Genomic DNA, 18,844 nt, shown 5'->3' on the forward strand with positions numbered 1-18,844 from the left:
AAAATGACCAATTTTAGAATGAAATTCTCATCAGAATGTCATAAAATGACCACACTTAATAATCATTTAAAAGAACTAACAAGCATTCCAATATTGAAAACATTACATTAGTTCTTAAAACTGAAACTAATTAACAAGCATCTATTTGATTAAATATTTCAGAAGTACACTACTGTTTGAAAATTGCAACACCATGAAAGCATCATCAGAAAAGATTAAAATTTATTTCACATACCATTTGTAGTGACACAAAGAAATAATTAAACTTACAAAGTAATACAAGAATTTTAATGACTAAAATCAATATCTGATGAAGCCCCCCATGCACTGCAATAACAGCTCCTACTCATCATGGCAATGAGTGAAACAGGTTTCAATATGTGCGGTCAGTGTCATCAGATGGGTGTCATGAGCATATTTCCTTCCAAGGCATGTTCACTAGGCAACATATCTAGTGAATGGGCAGACTCAGGAAGAAGCAATATCTGATTTAGTGAGAAGAAGCCTTAGGCATTTCTCGCAATATGTGGACAAGAATTGTTCTGTTAAAACATACCTCCACGAATGTGTTGAATTAAGGGTTGTGGTTCTATGATCTCCTTGATGTGGTGTTTATTCATGACAGTACTTTAAATTCTTAGCAGTCAAAATCGTCCATCATATTCAATGATGCCACAGACCATCCCACTTGACAAATGTTCAGTATGATGCTGGATAATGCACTGAAGATGGCATTTACTCCTAAAGCATCTCATATACATATGACCGTCATTGTATAAAAGATGATCTGTTGCCAAACAGCTTGCCAGACAGTGTTGATCAGCCCACTGTAACCTTAGGCCTCAAAGGTGTCAAGGTAAAAGAATCCTCCATAAAGAAATGTATGCAATACATGGCACAGCAGACTCCAGCAAACTGTTGAAACTCAGAATGGCTTAACCATATTAGTGCTGCAACATTATGTCAACTGTTAAGGTGAAGCTACACAGTCCATTATTCTCATGTGGATGAAGCATAATTCACTCCATGCTGACATAATATTTTATGATTCAGTGCCAGATTTGTGGCTTATTCAATACTCTTGAGCTCACTACTTCCACAGATGCCCCACTGGCAAGTCCTTACACTCCATACAAGCAGCAATTTCATGCTAAAATAATCCTTCTTGTAGGCCAGTCATTTGTTCTCTGTTCAAATGGCATAAATTGCTTATACTAGGACTTTGTCAGTCATGGGCCTAGTGACTGCTTATAAAATGTTTTCCACAGCAGGTAACAAAACACTACTTTTGACATGACCCGCTATTTATGACTAACCCAAAATTTCCCAGTTGTTCAGCACATGCATGTATTATCATTCTGAAATCTTTAACCAGCTATGCATTTCCTGTAACTTTCAGTTCGTTCATATAATTTGTTCATGGTACTGCAGTTTTCACACATACTTAGAAATAACAGAATAAGAATAAACTTAAATAATAGTACAAAAGATAAATAGAATATACTTATAAATAATGCTATAAATAATTTCACCGATGTAATAAAAATAAAGACTGCACATATTATAATGATATAAATCAATAATATATATATATATATATGTAATATCATATCCACAAAAGTGCTTACCCAGCCTTTATTTTCACAACCGTTGTTTATAGACATATACAATACAAAGTCTGAAATCCAGATGTCCAGTATCTAGAATGATCTAACACCTGGATCTCGGGACCATCAGCCAAAAAATATATAAATAACTAAATAAAATAATATAATATAAACCCCCCTTACAAAGTCTAGAAATGGAGAACATAATATTGAAAAAAGGAACAGATGTGCCCTTAATGGGATTTTTAAAGCAGTCAGTCTCACATAACTGCTCATGCAACGATTGCAAATGTCTGGTGGTTGAGCGTATGCCTTATCACCTACCATTCTTGGTACATACTAGCATCATCTTGCCCATTAGTCGGCAGCCTTGTATGCGAGATGCATATTAGCTAACTTCATATTTATGTAATCAGATATTCTACTGCATCTGCAAGCAGTTCACAGATGACTTTTTCCCATGACAACATTTTGCAGTCAATGCCGCCTACAATGTGGTGATGCGATTTAAAAATCCTGTATAGCTGTGGCGTTCCGACAGATACTTCAACTTCTATTCATGAGATGGCGCCACGTGTAAAATCCAGTTCTTAATCGGAGCAGCAAAGCGACATCTTTACTCACTCAGACTTCTCGTCGGACAAGTGTACGCGACGCTAGCACGAACTGTGTTCCGAGCTCTGTGTTGATCTCTGCAATGTAATTTAAATTGTAATTTAGTATTTAATATATTTTTTTGTTATAGGAGATTGTCTACTCTTATTTTCTTTAATTATATCATGCATTAAGCACACACGACCACCAAAAGTGGTGACCTTTTGACTGAGCACGCTACTGACAATGGATTTTCAACGACCCTAAGCCACGTGCATCCAAGGCATTCTGAAGAACTGACTAAAAATAACAACGAATATGGACATTAAACGTATGCTACAACGTACCCCTTCAATTATTTCTAGAAGTATTGATATATATTGCTTGTGTTTTTTTTTTTCAAAGTCGTGCATATCATCGCAAGGAGCTTCAGCAAATCATCAATGTGATCTGTTCCGTTCCGCTGACTTCGCCGTCGTGCAATAATTCTTCGATCATTCAACTTTTGTGACAAATGTAATACAATAGTGATTTTTGCTAAATGTGCTACATCAGTAATTTTTCTGCAACGTGCTACGGCAAAATTCTTCCCTCAGTGTTCGAAAGTAGTGAATTTCTGTCCCACGTGCTACAGGAGTGATTTCCATTTTCCTTCGAAAGTGCCTTAGCAGTGTGAAGTGGTGATTTTGTGTGTGCGCAATACAAAATGAACGCATCATTTTTTTTTCTCAAATAAGAAATAATCAAAATAATTTTTCTTTTCAAATGCATTTCGGCAAAATATTATTTGTGTGTGTAATTGCTGACCCTGTATTATTTGTGTGTGTATCGTTATGTAAATTTTTTCTGCATGGTTAAAATATTTATTGTTATCATGGTAAAATATCAATAGTGTATCCTCATGCTACAATATTTGTGCTGTTAAGTGTTTATTATTTAAAGTGAAAATTATCTATCAGTATGCCCGACGATATTCCACCAGAGCCACAAATCACACGCGTTGCGGTGAAGCCACCGCCTTTCTGGAAAAATAATCCTTCATTGTGGTTCGCTCAGATCGAAGCACAATTTTCTATAGCTCGCATTAGTGAGGATTCTACAAAATTCAACCATGTAGTTGTAGCAATTGAGTCTGATATTCTGAATTCAGCGCATGACTTAATTCTCAAACCACCTGATTGTGATAAATACTCCAAACTGAAACAGCGGCTCATTGAAATCTATTCAGAAAGTGAATCTTCCAAAATACGTACTTTACTACAAAGACTTGAACTTGGAGATCAGCGACCTTCATACTTGCTGTCACGAATGCGTGATCTGGCAGGAAGCCATTTTAGTGACGACTTGTTGAAGTCACTATGGCTTTCGCGTCTCCCTAATAACATACAAATAATTCTTGCTGCTTCCAATGAAGATCTAACCTGTTTAGCAGCAATGGCTGACAAAATTAATGAACTTGTTACTCCAGCTTATGTAAGTGCTGCTAATGCTGCACCTTCCAGTTCATCCCTCGAACAACAAGTGGCTGAATTGACCAAAAAAGTATCTGAACTCTCTACAAGTCTTCATGCTTCACGGAGATACAATCGATCAAATCAGGGCCCACGTAATAAATTTCGTGCCCGAAGCAGGAGTCAATCTCGTCATAATACTCGAACGCAGTACAAAGAACCCACAAGTGGCATATGTTTTTATCATATGCATTTTGGCTCTCAAGCTCGCAAGTGTGCCCCTCCATGCACTTTTGTACAAGCGGGAAACTAAATGGGCGGTCTTCTGCTGGCCAACAGAATGTCCGCCACATCGACAGAATAGTACTGGCTGATCGTTCCACTCAGTTATGTTTTCTAGTAGATACTGGAGCTGACATATCAGTGCTCCCGAGAACTAAAACAAATGCTCACCAACTTAATAAACTTGTACTGTATGCAGCCAATGGTACCCAAATTGCAACCTACGGCACTAAACTATTGACACTTGATTTAAACTTGCGCCGGACTTTCAACTGGCCTTTTATTATTGCGGATGTAACTCAAGCAATTATTGGTGTCGACTTCTTGACACATTTCCACCTTCTAGTGGATGTCAAGAATAATTGCTTAATTGATGCTACAACCCAGCTGACGTCACAGGGCCAAGCTTCTCACGTATCAAACGTACCTACCAACATAAGTGTTTTATCGGGCAGCACACGGTTTCATCGGTTATTAGCAGAATTCCCTGACATTTTAAACCCATCCAAATCAGGGCAGCATACTCATCAGCCAGAAGTGTATCATCACATTGAAACACATGGCCCACCTGTATTTTCCAAGCCTCGTCGTCTTTCTCCAGAGATGCTAAAAGCTGCTCGCAAAGAATTTGAATTCATGCTAGCACAGGGAACCATTCGCCCATCTAAAAGTCCATGGGCCAGTCCACTTCACATGGTTAAAAAGTCTAATGGTGACTGGCGGCCTTGTGGAGATTATCGTCGACTTAATGCCGTCACAGTCCCTGACAGATATCCAGTCCCACATATCCAAGACTGTACCCATCTTTTTCATGGAACAAACATATTTTCTACCCTCGATCTTGCCAGAGAATATCATCAGATCCCAGTGCATGCTGAAGATGTGCCCAAGACCGCAGTGACTACACCATTTGGCCTCTTTGAGTACTTATATATGCCATTTGGCCTTCACAATGCTGGCCAAACATTTCAGCATTTCATACACCAAGTACTGTCTGGTCTCGATTTCTGCATCCCATATTTTGATGATATCCTGGTTGCATCTACAGATGCGGAAGAACATTTTAAACATCTGCGTCAGATTTTCACTCGCCTTAAAGATCATGGATTAAAACTAAATCCATCCAAATGTGTACTTGGTCAACCCTCAGTTTCCTTTCTTGGATGTCTTATCACCCAGAATGGAGTCAAACCTTTACCGGAGAGAGTCAAAGCAATTAACGACCTACCCCAGCCCAAAACCATCTCTGAACTGAAGCGTTTTCTAGCAATGTTAAATTTCTACCGACGCTTTCTGCCAAATGCCACAAAAACACAAGCCTGCCTACATGAGTTTCTGAAGAATAGCAAAAAAAACGATCAACGAGCTGTCCCTTGGACTGAATCTGCATCTGCAGCATTCGTGCAATGCAAACACGATCTGGCAAATGCAGCCACACTTTCTTATCACTCACCTAGTGATCAGCTCTCTATAATGGTAGATGCATCTGACACGGCCATAGGAGCAGTGCTTCAAGCCCATACCACTAAAGGACTTTCCCCAATGGCATTCTTTTCCAGAAAACTCACTACTGCAGAAAGGAAATACAGCACATATGACAGAGAGCTACTTGCTGTGTACTGTGCTGTTAAATACTTCCGGCACAACTTGGAAGGACACGACTTCATCATTTTCACCAATCATCGACCATTAACCTTCGCTTTTAGAAAAAACTCTGACTCATGTTCTCCTCGTCAGCTTCGACATCTGGATTTCATCGCCCAGTTTAGTACAGATATCAGATATGTCTCTGGTACTGATAATTGTGTCGCTGATGCCTTGTCTCGGGTAAACAATATCAACCTCACTACCCCAGATTTCTCTGAAATTGCAAAAGCTCAATTGCATGATGAGGAACTCAAGAACCTAATCTCAAATCCACAAACCTCCCTTCAGTTACAACCACTGCACATTGATCCAACGCTTAAAATTTACTGTGACATAGAGAACAATAGAATACGTCCCTATATTCCTGTCAATTTTAGACGGGAAGTGTTTAATGCCTTGCACAATTTGGCACATCCTGGAATCCGTGCCACCAAAAAGCTGATCGCAGACAGATTTGTCTGGCCAGCGATGAATCAAGACATCACAGAATGGACTCGGTCATGTATTAGATGTCAACGGTGTAAAGTATCCCGTCACACTCACAGTCCCATTCAACAATTTAACCTTCCAGCAAGACGCTTTGATCATGTGCACTTAGACTTGGTTGGCCCATTGCCTCCTTCAAATGGTTACACTTACCTCCTCACTTGTATTGATCGGTACACAAGATGGCCTGAAGCCATTCCTATTGAAAATATATCCGCTGAAACTGTAGCTCGAGCATTCATCTCCCAGTGGCTTTCAAGATTTGGCATGCCTACCACCATCACTACTGACCAAGGCCGACAATTTCAATGTCACTTGTTCGCATCCCTCACCTCTCTTCTTGGCATTCGCCATATTCGCACAACACCATACCATCCATCTGAAAATGGCATGGTGGAACGCTTTCAATGATCTCTCAAACAAGGTCTGAAGTGCCACAGTAGCACACACTGGACAGAAGCCTTACCCCTAGTCTTGCTTGGTCTTCGCGCAGCATTCAAAGAAGACATTGGTAGCACTTGTGCTGAAATGTTATATGGTGCAACCCTCCGTCTTCCAGGTGAATTCTTTCACCCAGAATCTACTCCAGTTATCGACCCTCCAACATTCCTTCAACGTTTACGTGAGACCATGAGCAATATCTCGCCAACCCCAGCATCTTCGCATAACCAGCCAAGCTATTTTGTACATCCTGCGCTTGAGACATCTTCGCACGTATTCGTGCGCAACGATGCAACTTAACACCTTCATATGATGATTCAGCCAACTTTAACACCTTCATATGATGGTCCATTCAAAGTTGTCAAACGAACACCGAAACATTTCACCATCATCTGCAATGGCAAACAATCAGTGATTGGAATCGATCGTCTCAAACCAGCATTTCTAATGCAAGATCCAACAACTTCCTCATCAACATCACTTCCGGAAGAAAGCTTACATCCCGTTAAAGAGCAACCTAAAACTACCAGATCTGGAAGAAAGGTTAAATTTAACCCAAAGTACTTATAACGTACCGATGGTACTTGGGGGGGAGTACTGTGGCGTTCCGACAGATACTTCAACTTCTATTCATGAGATGGCGCCACGTGTAAAATCCAGTTCTTAATCGGAGCAGCAAAGCGACATCTTTACTCACTCAGACTTCTCGTCGGACAAGTGTACGCGACGCTAGCACGAACTGTGTTCCGAGCTCTGTGTTGATCTCTGCAATGTAATTTAAATTGTAATTTAGTATTTAATATATTTTTTTGTTATAGGAGATTGTCTACTCTTATTTTCTTTAATTATATCATGCATTAAGCACACACGACCACCAAATAGCTATATGATTCTGATTTGTTTTTATGAAAACTACTCCTCCCAGAAGTTTATGCACACTATACCGAAATATCTTGTAATTGCTTCATAAAGAATACAAGGCTTGTAAAACAATCCATTTCCCAATTTGCATACTACTAATAATTTTGAAATCACGTAATAAAAATAATAAATGTCAATGTCTTGTCGTCAGAGTATTTTTTCATTTTGTACAAATAAAATATTTGAGGTAAGCTTATCTTTTGTAATTATTCTTTCCTTCTCTTGTAAAACATACAGTGCCAAATATTACAGCAAACAGCAGCAGATCACAGTACTATGATATTGACAGTTGTTTTAGTGATGTCAGCTTCGATGCATGTTTGTAATGATGAAAAACTAACTTTCTTGCAGCCTACTCCAGTTAATAGCATGTTTATTACAGAGAAATGAACAGGTTAAAAAAACCTAGTGCTACTTGAGTTCACCCAACTTGCAAAAAAAAAAAAAAAAAAAAAAAAAAAAAACTTGATTACACTTGTAGGAACAATATTCACGAAACATATTGAATCATTTACCCTTTCTTACACTCTTATATATTAAGTAAGATTTCATTTGAAAATGTTGCTGCCAAAAATATTAGAGGATTAGGTAAGTCTCAGTTAGAATAAAAACAGTCTTGTCTTTTAACATCTATTCTTCAAACATTCTTTTCAGTCTTGATGTCTCAGCAGAAGCATTACCCTCCCAAACATTTGACATTACTTATACTTCAGTCATTGTCAGACACAAATCAGACTACTTTTTTTTATTCATATAACAAGAATAAATTATTGAACAATGTTTACAATTAAAACAAATTAAATACCTGAGCACAAGAACAATTAGAAGCAGTAATTCTGAAATTATACTCCATCTCATCTTTTGGAATATCTCCAGTTGTTGGTGCATCAGGTTCAAATTGAGGAGGAAGTGGAGGAGGAGATTTTAAAATGTGATGTAAGCTCCCTCTGGTACCATTATTTGGTTGAGGAACCACATGAATTAATTCTAAAAATGAAACACCAGTTTTTCAAGAAAATATCAAACATGCTATTTTACAAACAGATTGCATTAAAAAAATTTCTATTGGAGTAAAGAAAATTAATTTCAATACGCGCAAGCATCAAAACCAGAAGTATTAATTTAATTCATTTTGCCTTAAGGGCTGTTTTTAAATTTCTGCCATACCTCATGGGCATCCAGTGTTTTATGTTTGGCAAAATATCAATTTCATGAAAATATGCAATTTTACTGATGATTTTGTGTTTCCAAAGAATAAGGAAAAGTAACATGAACCTACAAAAAACTGAAGAAAATCCACTAATAAATGCAAACGTTAACTTGCTATTATTCTATGACAACTTATTAAAATTTGGTGTATATTCTGATATGCCATCACCATGTTGTTTTCACATATTTCTTCACTTACTTTTTACTATTTTAAGTTGTGAAGAAGCTTGCTGAAATGCTGTCAGTGTTAGAGTATATCTAAGTATGTTTTAGTATTTAATAGGGTCCATTAGTTTAAAAGCTTCATCACTTTTCTTTTCTGTGCATTTGAGTGTTATATTAGTACAAAGAGTAATAATCTCTAATTCAGCTTCCAATTTATTAATAAAATAAAATTTTTTCATTGATGAAATCACTTCCTTCATGTCTAATTCCAAGAAAGGATTTTTTTGTGAACAATAAAATGGGCTCTATAGAACATGTCTTGAAACCATCTTTTAAATTTTCAGCTAAGTAACAGAAAGTATTTAACGCATTTAGATAGATCATACTCAAAAACAAATTCTGGATCTAGAATGAGGGTGAATGAAGAGAAACATTGATAGTTTTTTTTCCAATAAGTAGTTCTTCCACAAATTGATTTTAGCCAGAAAAGCAAATATTGAGCTCATCATTTCCAATACATGTTTGCCTTTTCTTTGTAGCATGGAACTTAGGTCCCTGAATTTTGCAGTGATAATGATTAAAAATACCAAGTTAGCATGTCACCCAAATTTTGGCAATAGCAATCTTTGGATATCAGAGAAGTGTTAATCTCCAATAGCATTCCAACAAATCTTACTAAAACGTTTCTTCAACTCAGCGACTTTACTTCTGAGATTGACCTTTTTAGTGGCCAAATTTTCTTGATGAAGTGGTGGTATGAATTAAATTTGAAAATGTGTGATCCTGCTTATAGAGCCAATAAACATAGTATTATTCTCCTTCATAACCGGCACACCGTTGGTTGTGATAGCAAGGATTTTTTTTTAATATATTGGTATGTTTACTTCAAAAATATAGTTTTTAACTATGTCATACATGTCTTGCTCTCAGTATGTTTTGCCACAATATGGTCAACAATTCTGCTTTCACGGAGAAGTCAGAAAACACCATTCTCATGAGCATCAGATGTTCTGGTGAGTAGGTAACATCAATTGGATTCACCAAACAGCAAGGAAAACTATGCACATTTTTCCAAATTAGATCTTATACGTACGTAGATATCATTCATCATATCATCCAGTCGTCTTGCCACTATGTTTCATAACAGAGGCAGATCTTTTATAGCTGAGATTACCCTATTTTTGTTTTTAAATTCATGAAATAAAGACCCTGGCATCTTCACCATAACTTCCTTCACAAAGGCACCATTTTAATATGCCTTTTTTTGTGATGCAAGGATGTAATTTACTTTAAAAGATAGTTCTATGTAACTTTCCTGCATCATTTTTATAGTAAAAAGACTGTTGAGCTTTTACAGAAGATTCATTGATTGAGCTTTATGTAAGACCTGAATAGGTGAATGCAAATGCAAATGCAATGCCCTTGTACTTGACATGTAATTAAGTCTTTTGTATTGTTGTTTTTAACATTAGGATCAGAGTAAAGTTTTTCCTCATAATGATATTGTGACTGGCAGGTGCCTAAAGATAGGATTATGGGCTACCATTCACCTGTGAGCCACCAGATTGACACAATTGACTTAAACAATGTAAACCAAATTATACCTATCCTCATACAAATAAAAAGCATCTGTACTCAAATGATAACATAAATCAAACTCATTCAAGAAATTGAAATAATATAAATAAACCCATTGAAGGGTTCTACAAGTCAGAAGTTCTTCATATGGGAAAGACAATGAATTTAAGTAAGTTTAACAAAGATAAAATGGGGTTACAGTCAAATTACCCATCCAGAGTATTCCTAAAAGCAAGCTTGTATATAATTAAGGGCCAGTCAGGTTTAGCTCCATGAAAAAATGGTCCACTGAGGAAAAACTCATGAATTGCTTGAAAAATCGCCGAAGTCCAGATGACTTTGGCGATTAATAATGTACTTATGTAAAAATAATGTACACTGCTCAACATTGAAAATGCAACACCAAGAAAGAAGATCAGTGGTCAGAAAGTGATGAAATTTGGAAAAAAAGACAGAGACAGCAAGCAGGAATAAGTGATCTTTATTTCAAAATGATAGTCAGAATACAGAACGAGAACGGCATCAGCTCAACAGGATGTAGGACCACCGCGGACAGCAATGAACGAAGAAACACGTCTAGGCATAGAGTCAATAAGAGTGCGGATGGTGTCCCAAGAAATGGCTCTCCATTCCCTTTCAACCATTTGCCACAGTTCGTCTTCTGAACGAGGCAGGGGCAGAGTCTGCAAACGGTGTCCAATCACATCACACACATGTTCGATTGGTGACAGGTCAAGAGAGTACGGTGGCCAGGGAAGCATCTATATACCTTTCAGAGCATGTTGACAGATGCGAGCACTGTGTAGTCGGGTGTTATCCTGCTGAAAACTTGCATTAGGCAGCCCCTGAAGGTAGGGGATTGCCACCAGCCACAGTATATTATCCAAGTATCGTTGGGCCGTCATAGTGGCCTGAATGCGAACTAGAGTTGACCTGAAATCATAGGCAAAAGCACCCCAAACCATTATGCCATGTTGTCGTGTGGTGGGGCATTCCACAGTTACTGCCGGATTAGATCTGTCTCCACGTCGACGCCACACATGTATGCGGCGACTGTCACTGGATAAACAGAAGCATGACTCATCTGGGAACATGATGTTCTGCCATTCTGTCATCCACATCGCTCCAGTCTAGCACCATTCTAAACAGCAGCGTAGCTAGAGGGGGCATCTGTCCCCGGGCGCAGAATCCAAGGGGCACCAAACTGATGTTACGACATTTTAGAATTTAATGTTTTCCACCCTTGGCAAGCAATAGGGGGCACGAAATCTTCAGTTGTCCCTGGGCACTGAAAACCCTAGCTATGAATCTGATTCTAAACATTGGCGTCTATGCTGTGGGGTCAATGGCAGTCTTCTTAATGGACGCCGTGAGTGCTGGCCACGTTCAGCCAATCGATGGGAAGTGGTTCTGGTCGACACGGAAACATCCAGGGTATCTTCCACATGCTGCAGAATCGCAGTACAAGTGACTTGCGGGACCACCACAGCTTGTTGGTGGATGCATCGATCCACACGTGCTGAAGTCACTCTGGCTTCACCTGCACCCCTCCTTCATCTCACATTTCCTTGTTCCAACCATGTTCGCCATAGCTGATGCATCGTGCTCGCATCCATGTGGGTATCAGCTACGATTTGACGCAAGGACCACACTGCCCTTCTCAGTCCGATCACCATACCCCTCATAAAATCGTCTATCTGCTGGAAGTGCCTCCGTTGACGGTGGCCCGGCATTCTCTCCTATTACACGTATCCTCCTGGACAAAAACCAACTTTCTTCGATAATTCGTCTGGCAGAAACAATGACACGAATATTGCCTATTCTGCATGTTCCATCCCTAATATCTTACTTCATGTATGTCGGAGAGCTGCACATTTCACATCATTCGCATAACTTATCATCATTCGCATAATTTATGCAAACATCATTCGCATAATTTATGCAAACTTTAGAGTGACGTGTGTCTACTCTAAAGTTTGCATAAATTTCTGACAACTCCTTCTTGGTGTTGCATTTTCAATGTCAAGCAGTGTACTTATGCCATACTTCTAAATTTCTCAAAATGATTCATATAATTTAAAGAAAAGTGACAAAGCCCTATCCTCCAGAGTCCATAGATCTCAGTACCATTAAATGTCTGATATAATAGAAAAGCTAATAATATCCACAGTTCAACCACATAAAAAGTTAACTAATCTGTTGATAATATTTCTGTGCTAATCCATACAGCACCCTTGAAATATTACAGCATCTATGTCCACTTAGTTAAAAACTGCCTGTGTAAGGCAAACATCTCATTAGGCAGGTGACAATATTTTAGTTTTTTGGCATCATAATAATGCTGTCTGTACTGTCATTCCAGCCTTTGGCTGGGGCTTGGACGGAAGTAGATCAACTCCCATGAGTAGATGTAAATCCCATATGGAGAATACCCTGGTTGGGAGCCTGTTCAGCGGCGAGTAGTAGTAGTCTTTTGGCATATATAAAATAAGTAGTTAGATTTAAATCACCAGAAGATGAGAATTGATATCAAAATTAGACAAAATCATTCATAGATATCTATTGGGTAATAAATAATACAAGTTGGTAAGCATATGTTTATAGTCTCTTTATCACAGCTTGATGAAACTAATCTTAAAAACTTTTCAAATTTTAAATCAATAAAGCCCAATTCACCTTAAATGGTCCTTCATGAGCATTGATTAAAAAGACACTAGAATTAGATACCATCTTGAAAACATTTGGGAATGTAACAGTATAGTTTTATAAGATAAAAATCGGTAACTGATCAACATATTTTTTCAGTACTAGGTTTCACAGCGAGATAAAACTATTTTTTCAAATAACTAGTCCACAGTAATCCATAATAATGTTTATCTGCAAAAGGAGTTTTTGTGGATGAATAACCATATACTAATAGTTACATGAATAGACTATTCACATCAGTAAGCTTAAGTATGAATAAATACATCTCGGACACTCTTTAATAAAACGCAAATTTTATGTTTTTTAGGTGTAAAGAAGCATAAAATTCATCTTGTATTTTGACGATGCACTACTATATTATATTACCTTCTCAGCATACAAAGCAAATTTCTCTTAATATTTCTGTTCATTTTGTTTGCTTTACAATTGTTATATTTAATGCTTGATTTTGAACAACTACTACTATCTGTCTAAAAAGTTACATGAAATTCAAATGCCTTTACATAAAGCAAAAAAATGTTCAGATTTTCCAAAATGACTTAATGAAATAAAGCCTTAAAACTGGATTTCAGATGAAATTTTGAAATAAAACAATTATGTATTTTTTGCTATAACTTCCTGTAATTTATTTTTATACAGTTCTATTTAGCTCAAAAAGAAGGTATATTTTTAATTACCATAAATATTATTGTAAACTTTTTGTAAATGTGAGAAAAAATTTCAGTTTAGCAGCTTTTGTAATGCTTTCTCTAGGGCACTTTAAGATAGAAGATTTTCACATCCTGCATTAAATTACTGCATTTATATTCCACATCAGATAAATAAAAATTCATTCCTTATATTTCATGTTTCATTCAGGATTGAAGTTACATGTAAATAACAGTGTATGAAGCTTTCACGTGGAAGTCTGCTTGATTAATCTTTTTCCACCATGTAAAATCTTCATAAACGTTTACAGTTTAGAATTTATGTACATCAACTTCTCCATTCATAAATTTCGAAGCTTTCGTTTCTTAAATGGTTTAATTAATTAATCTTTAATTATGTTGACATGAAGCATATAGTCTTTTTATCACAATATGAATAAGCATAAAATCAAAAAATAATAATAATTTAATTTATAAATATTATACGTACGCTGCACAAAAAAAGGGGGGACAGTTCTACTGGACCAATTGACGAAATTCAAGTTGCGTATTTCATGTCTTGAAAGCGCGACTTAGGATATGTATTAGATTTATATACAGTATTATTTTAATACAGGTACTCTGACACAAAATCGGTCTTTTACTGAAAATGGCATGCCAATTTTTTTTCCATATTTCGATTTTGTGACTCAAATTATACCAAACTGTCAACTTTTGTAAAAATCGCATGAGTAGTTTTTTTAAAATTAGGTCTCAAAATTTTAGCTCCTCAATGTTAATTGAATTTGATATATATTGTTAATATCTTCTTTTTTTTTATTAAACTTACTTGAATTCGAAATTTAGGCTTAATCCAAATATAATATGCACATTTTTATTATTTATGTAAAAAATTTGTATTTTAAAATATTTTTTATAAATTTTTCGAAACAAGCAGGTGTATTTCTAGACGCACCTGCAAAAAATTAGTTTTTTATTCAAAATATTTAAAGATATACATGAATTTACATATTGGAGTGTTTTGAAATTTTACATCCTCTTTTTGAGCGATAATAACGCCAAATGTGGTTTACACATTTTGTTAAAATCATTTGAAAGTATGAACAATGATTCCCCCCCCCCTCATCTGCAATGAAAAAAAGAAAAAGAACACAGACTGCTATAAATTAAGAAGTTCACCAAGTAAATTATTCTTGGCGAAAACTGAAAAAATACACCACGATAAATAGTAAGTAGATGTATTTCTAAGCATATCTGCAAAAAGTGTCTTTTATTCAAAATTTCGTAAGATATACTTTAATTTACATTTTGGCAAGTTTTGAAATTTGGTGTATTTAATATAAGCGATAATTACGATTGTGGTTTATGCACTTTGTTAAAATTATTTGAAAGAATGAACGATGGACCATTTTTTCTCTTGCGTATCAATGAAAAAAACAATAAAGTAAGTAGACTACTATAAAGAATTCCACCAAATAAATTATTACTGAAAAAATTCACCAGGATAAATTTCTAAATTTACCGCCAAAAATTAAAAAATTTAATATCTGGGCATAATTTGAGTCGTAGAATCGAAATATGGAAAACAATTTATATGTTTTTTCAGAAAAAATCTGATTTTGAGTCAAAAAATATCTATGTTAGAGAGATGCTATACATAAATCTAATATATATCCTATGTTGCGCTTTCAAGACATGAAAAATGCAATTTTCATGTCTTGAATTTCGTCAATCCGCAAAATAGAACAGGAGTTATAGAACTGTACCCCCCTTTTTTTGGCGCAGTGTCAGATGACTTATCAGCAGGGAAATATTTCATAAACATATTATTCAACTCAATTTGCAAATGAGCAGTTCAAAAAATTTTTAGAAAGTGGGAAAAAAAACTTTTTCATATTTGAATAAAAATTATAAAAAATTTATTTACATTTTGTAGCTGGCAGAAATACCTTCGTGGATTTACTGTTCCACTGATTAATGCCCATAATATGCTCAAATTAAAATATAAGGAACAAATGGAAAACAAATACTCTGCAGTTAACTCTTTTTTTAGTTTACATACAAGGAAGGAAAACCCAGCTTCACCTATAGCAATCAATTACAAGTATTTTAAAAAGTTGCAAAATGAAGGCTTATGCAACTTTTGTGCACATTTAGCTAACTAGAAAAAATAAAAAGCTACTCGTATTTTCGGAAAATTATTCATTTCCGCAACGCCGATACTTATGATAGAAATCAACATTTTTTTTATTATTATTTTTTTATATTAAGTAAAATATATGGAGAGAATATCATATTTAACAATATAATATATGACACAATATAATAATATTTATGTTACAAATATAACAATATATACTACAATACAATATTACAATATATACAATGCTGTAATATATATTTAAATATATATTCAACACTTATAAATACTTTATTTTTTATAAAAATCACAGAAAATAACAAAAAAGACATACCAGTAAATAATTCATATAACTCTGTGTTTATAAAAGGTCTAATAGTTAAATTTGTTTTGAAAGATGGGCCACTAGCCACGAAAAAAGCCTAAAAGAAAATACAAAGAAATTAATTTTTCTACCTAAATAGAAAAAACAAACACTTTTACACTTCAGTATGTTCATTGAAGAAAAATTATAAAGGAATGTAAAATAATAATTTGAAACATGCTTGGCACACTGGATTAGTCATTACAATTACAAATTCCTTCATTTTGAATTAAAAAGTGCAATGAAGGCTACGGGCTATTTTTTATTACTATTATAATTTTGCAATGCATGTATATATACGGAATACAGGCTATTTTTATTACTATTATAATTTTGCAATGCATGTATATATTTCATAAAAATACATGAAATATGTTGTTTAAAATAATACATTTCGTAATCCAAAATAAAAGAATCTCTCCCCCTTAAAATGCCCAACTAGAAGTTACAAAGCTTATAGTGTAATTCTGTACATAGGAAATATACCTTGCTCCTTAAACTTTATCTTAGAAAGAAAGATATTTATTTAATATTAACATATTTATGATATTCAGACTATTTAATTACCTTTCTAGAAGAATAACTTTAAAATAACAAGCTCATACATATAACATTTTCTAATATGGAAGTTTTTCCTATCAAAATGCCTTTAAAATTGCAGCTTTGTCTTATAACACAACAGAGTATTAAATTAATGTATCAAATTATATGTTATTATTAATTAATGTATCAAATTATATTATTATGAAAATTTTCTACATATCCAATTTGGAAATTATAACATTTTTCTGATGATAATTACAATTCTAGAATAACCTATTATGTCAAATTATATAAAAAATTAAAAAGAAGAAAAATCTGAAAGCTTTCAGATTTTGCATTACTCCCAAAGAGATATTTTGTGTGTTACCTTTATTATTTATTAAATATCATGTTCTTTGCACTTAAACCATAAAATTCAATTCAACAGCAATATATCAAAATAATTTTTAAATGAGCATATCTTTAGAATTTCCGATGCACAGTTTCGCACCTTGGAGAATTTTTTTTCGGGGGGGGAGGGGGTACATTGTTGCCATTGCTCACTTTGAATTCGTGAGTTTTTAATCAAAAATTCGTTTCAGCGTTACAAAATATGAAATCGATAATAAAACAAATTCCAATTAGGGCTTCCATTCCATGGAAAATTACATTATTCTAAATTTGATGGCTCTAGGTACTCTTGTTTTATCACAGTGCAAGAAACATACATAAATTTATGCAGATTCTTCATTATTTAATTTTTTTAAATATAACACAGGGCGATAATATTTGGTGGCAATAATTTGAAATGTGAACCGGCATTTAACATTTTCAACTCAAAATGCCAAAACGAAATTAATAGCCCTTTTGGGCTAATGCCCTTTGCCTAACAATGAAAATTCTTGTTTTTACAACTTTTAGGAAGGGAAAAAATTGGAATTGTCTACTACTATGTGAAAAATATTAGTCTAAAATTTTCAAGCATGATTTTTAAATAAATGAATAAACACTAATTTTTATAAACATTTATATAGGGAAATTTTTCAAAAAGTTAAAAAATCCATATTCCTAAAAAAATGAAAAAAAATTCAAAACTTTTTTCAAATTTATCTATGCCAAACAGACATCATAAATACAATTTTATTTTTAAAACAAAGAAACAAGGGAAAGAAATAAATAAAATCCTTACTAAAGCAAGCTAATACCATTTTTAGGAGTTATCCTAGAATCTGTGTCTATTACTAATATTTATATTTTTCTAGCAGTAAAAGGTTAAATTGGTTCTAAAATTACTTCGATCTTCAGTAACAACCTATTTCTGATGCAAGAAAGAAAATATTAGAAACATGAGGCTGTAATTTTACCAGTTATTAAAATGCAAGTTAGCATACACGTTTCATCTATTTCATCAAAATCTTCAAGACATTACAACTAAAATCAGCTTTTAATATTACATATTCAATTTTCTTATGTCTCACATATCAACAAATTGGTCAGCTTAGTCTTTCAATAATTAATGTCATAATCTCAGAAGATTTTAGATTAAATGGGCAATACTATACTTTCCTTTGGTACTTATGCTGCCCATTGTTTAACTGTCATCACACAGCATGATTTAGTGCCAGTTATGGGTAAGAGCGATGTTATAATGCATTCATCTGTGATTTCATTGATGTAACTTGGTTGATTCACAAATGAAGCAAAATCAAATTTGTGACTGCACTACAGTTCATTCAAATCTGCCAAAATAAGTTTGCTGCTGCTAATTTTAAGTTTTACATTGAATTATTTCTCTTCCTTTTTGAAAATTAATTTTAGTAAATGGATTTAATTGTGAATATAATATGCATATATTTATTAGGCTTCAATATACCATTAGGCTTATAAAAACTGTAAAATAAGCCAAAGTAAATACATTCAATCCAGTATCCTGCAAAGTTTCTATTCTGATAATTCTTATATTCTCCAAAAATTTAATAGTCTGCTGTAAATAAGAAACCTTATTAACAGCTTAAAGCAGAGGTTATCAACCTTTTGATAACTCATACCATCTAAACAAAAATTGAAAACCTTTAGTACCACCA

At 34.6% G+C, this 18,844-nt stretch overlaps 1 protein-coding gene across 8 annotated transcripts in view; it reads right to left on the minus strand.

Moving 5' to 3' along the window:
• The window catches only part of LOC118189209 (ectonucleotide pyrophosphatase/phosphodiesterase family member 3-like), a 167,252-nt gene that overhangs the window by 19,335 nt on the left and 129,073 nt on the right, over positions 1-18,844 (minus strand). For all 8 annotated transcript variants that reach the window (XM_035359774.2, XM_035359776.2, XM_035359781.2 and 5 more), the window contains 2 exons: positions 16,209-16,296; positions 8,235-8,416 (listed from right to left, as the gene is read on the minus strand). In XM_035359774.2, coding sequence (XP_035215665.1) covers positions 8,235-8,416; positions 16,209-16,296 — 270 coding nt within the window. The remainder of the gene's footprint in view (positions 1-8,234; positions 8,417-16,208; positions 16,297-18,844) is intronic.

The sequence above is a fragment of the Stegodyphus dumicola genome, chromosome 10 (genome assembly GCF_044657685.1).
Source record: "Stegodyphus dumicola isolate Sdum_Otavi_A_Nest chromosome 10, ASM4465768v1".
Lineage (NCBI taxonomy): Eukaryota > Metazoa > Arthropoda > Arachnida > Araneae > Eresidae > Stegodyphus > Stegodyphus dumicola.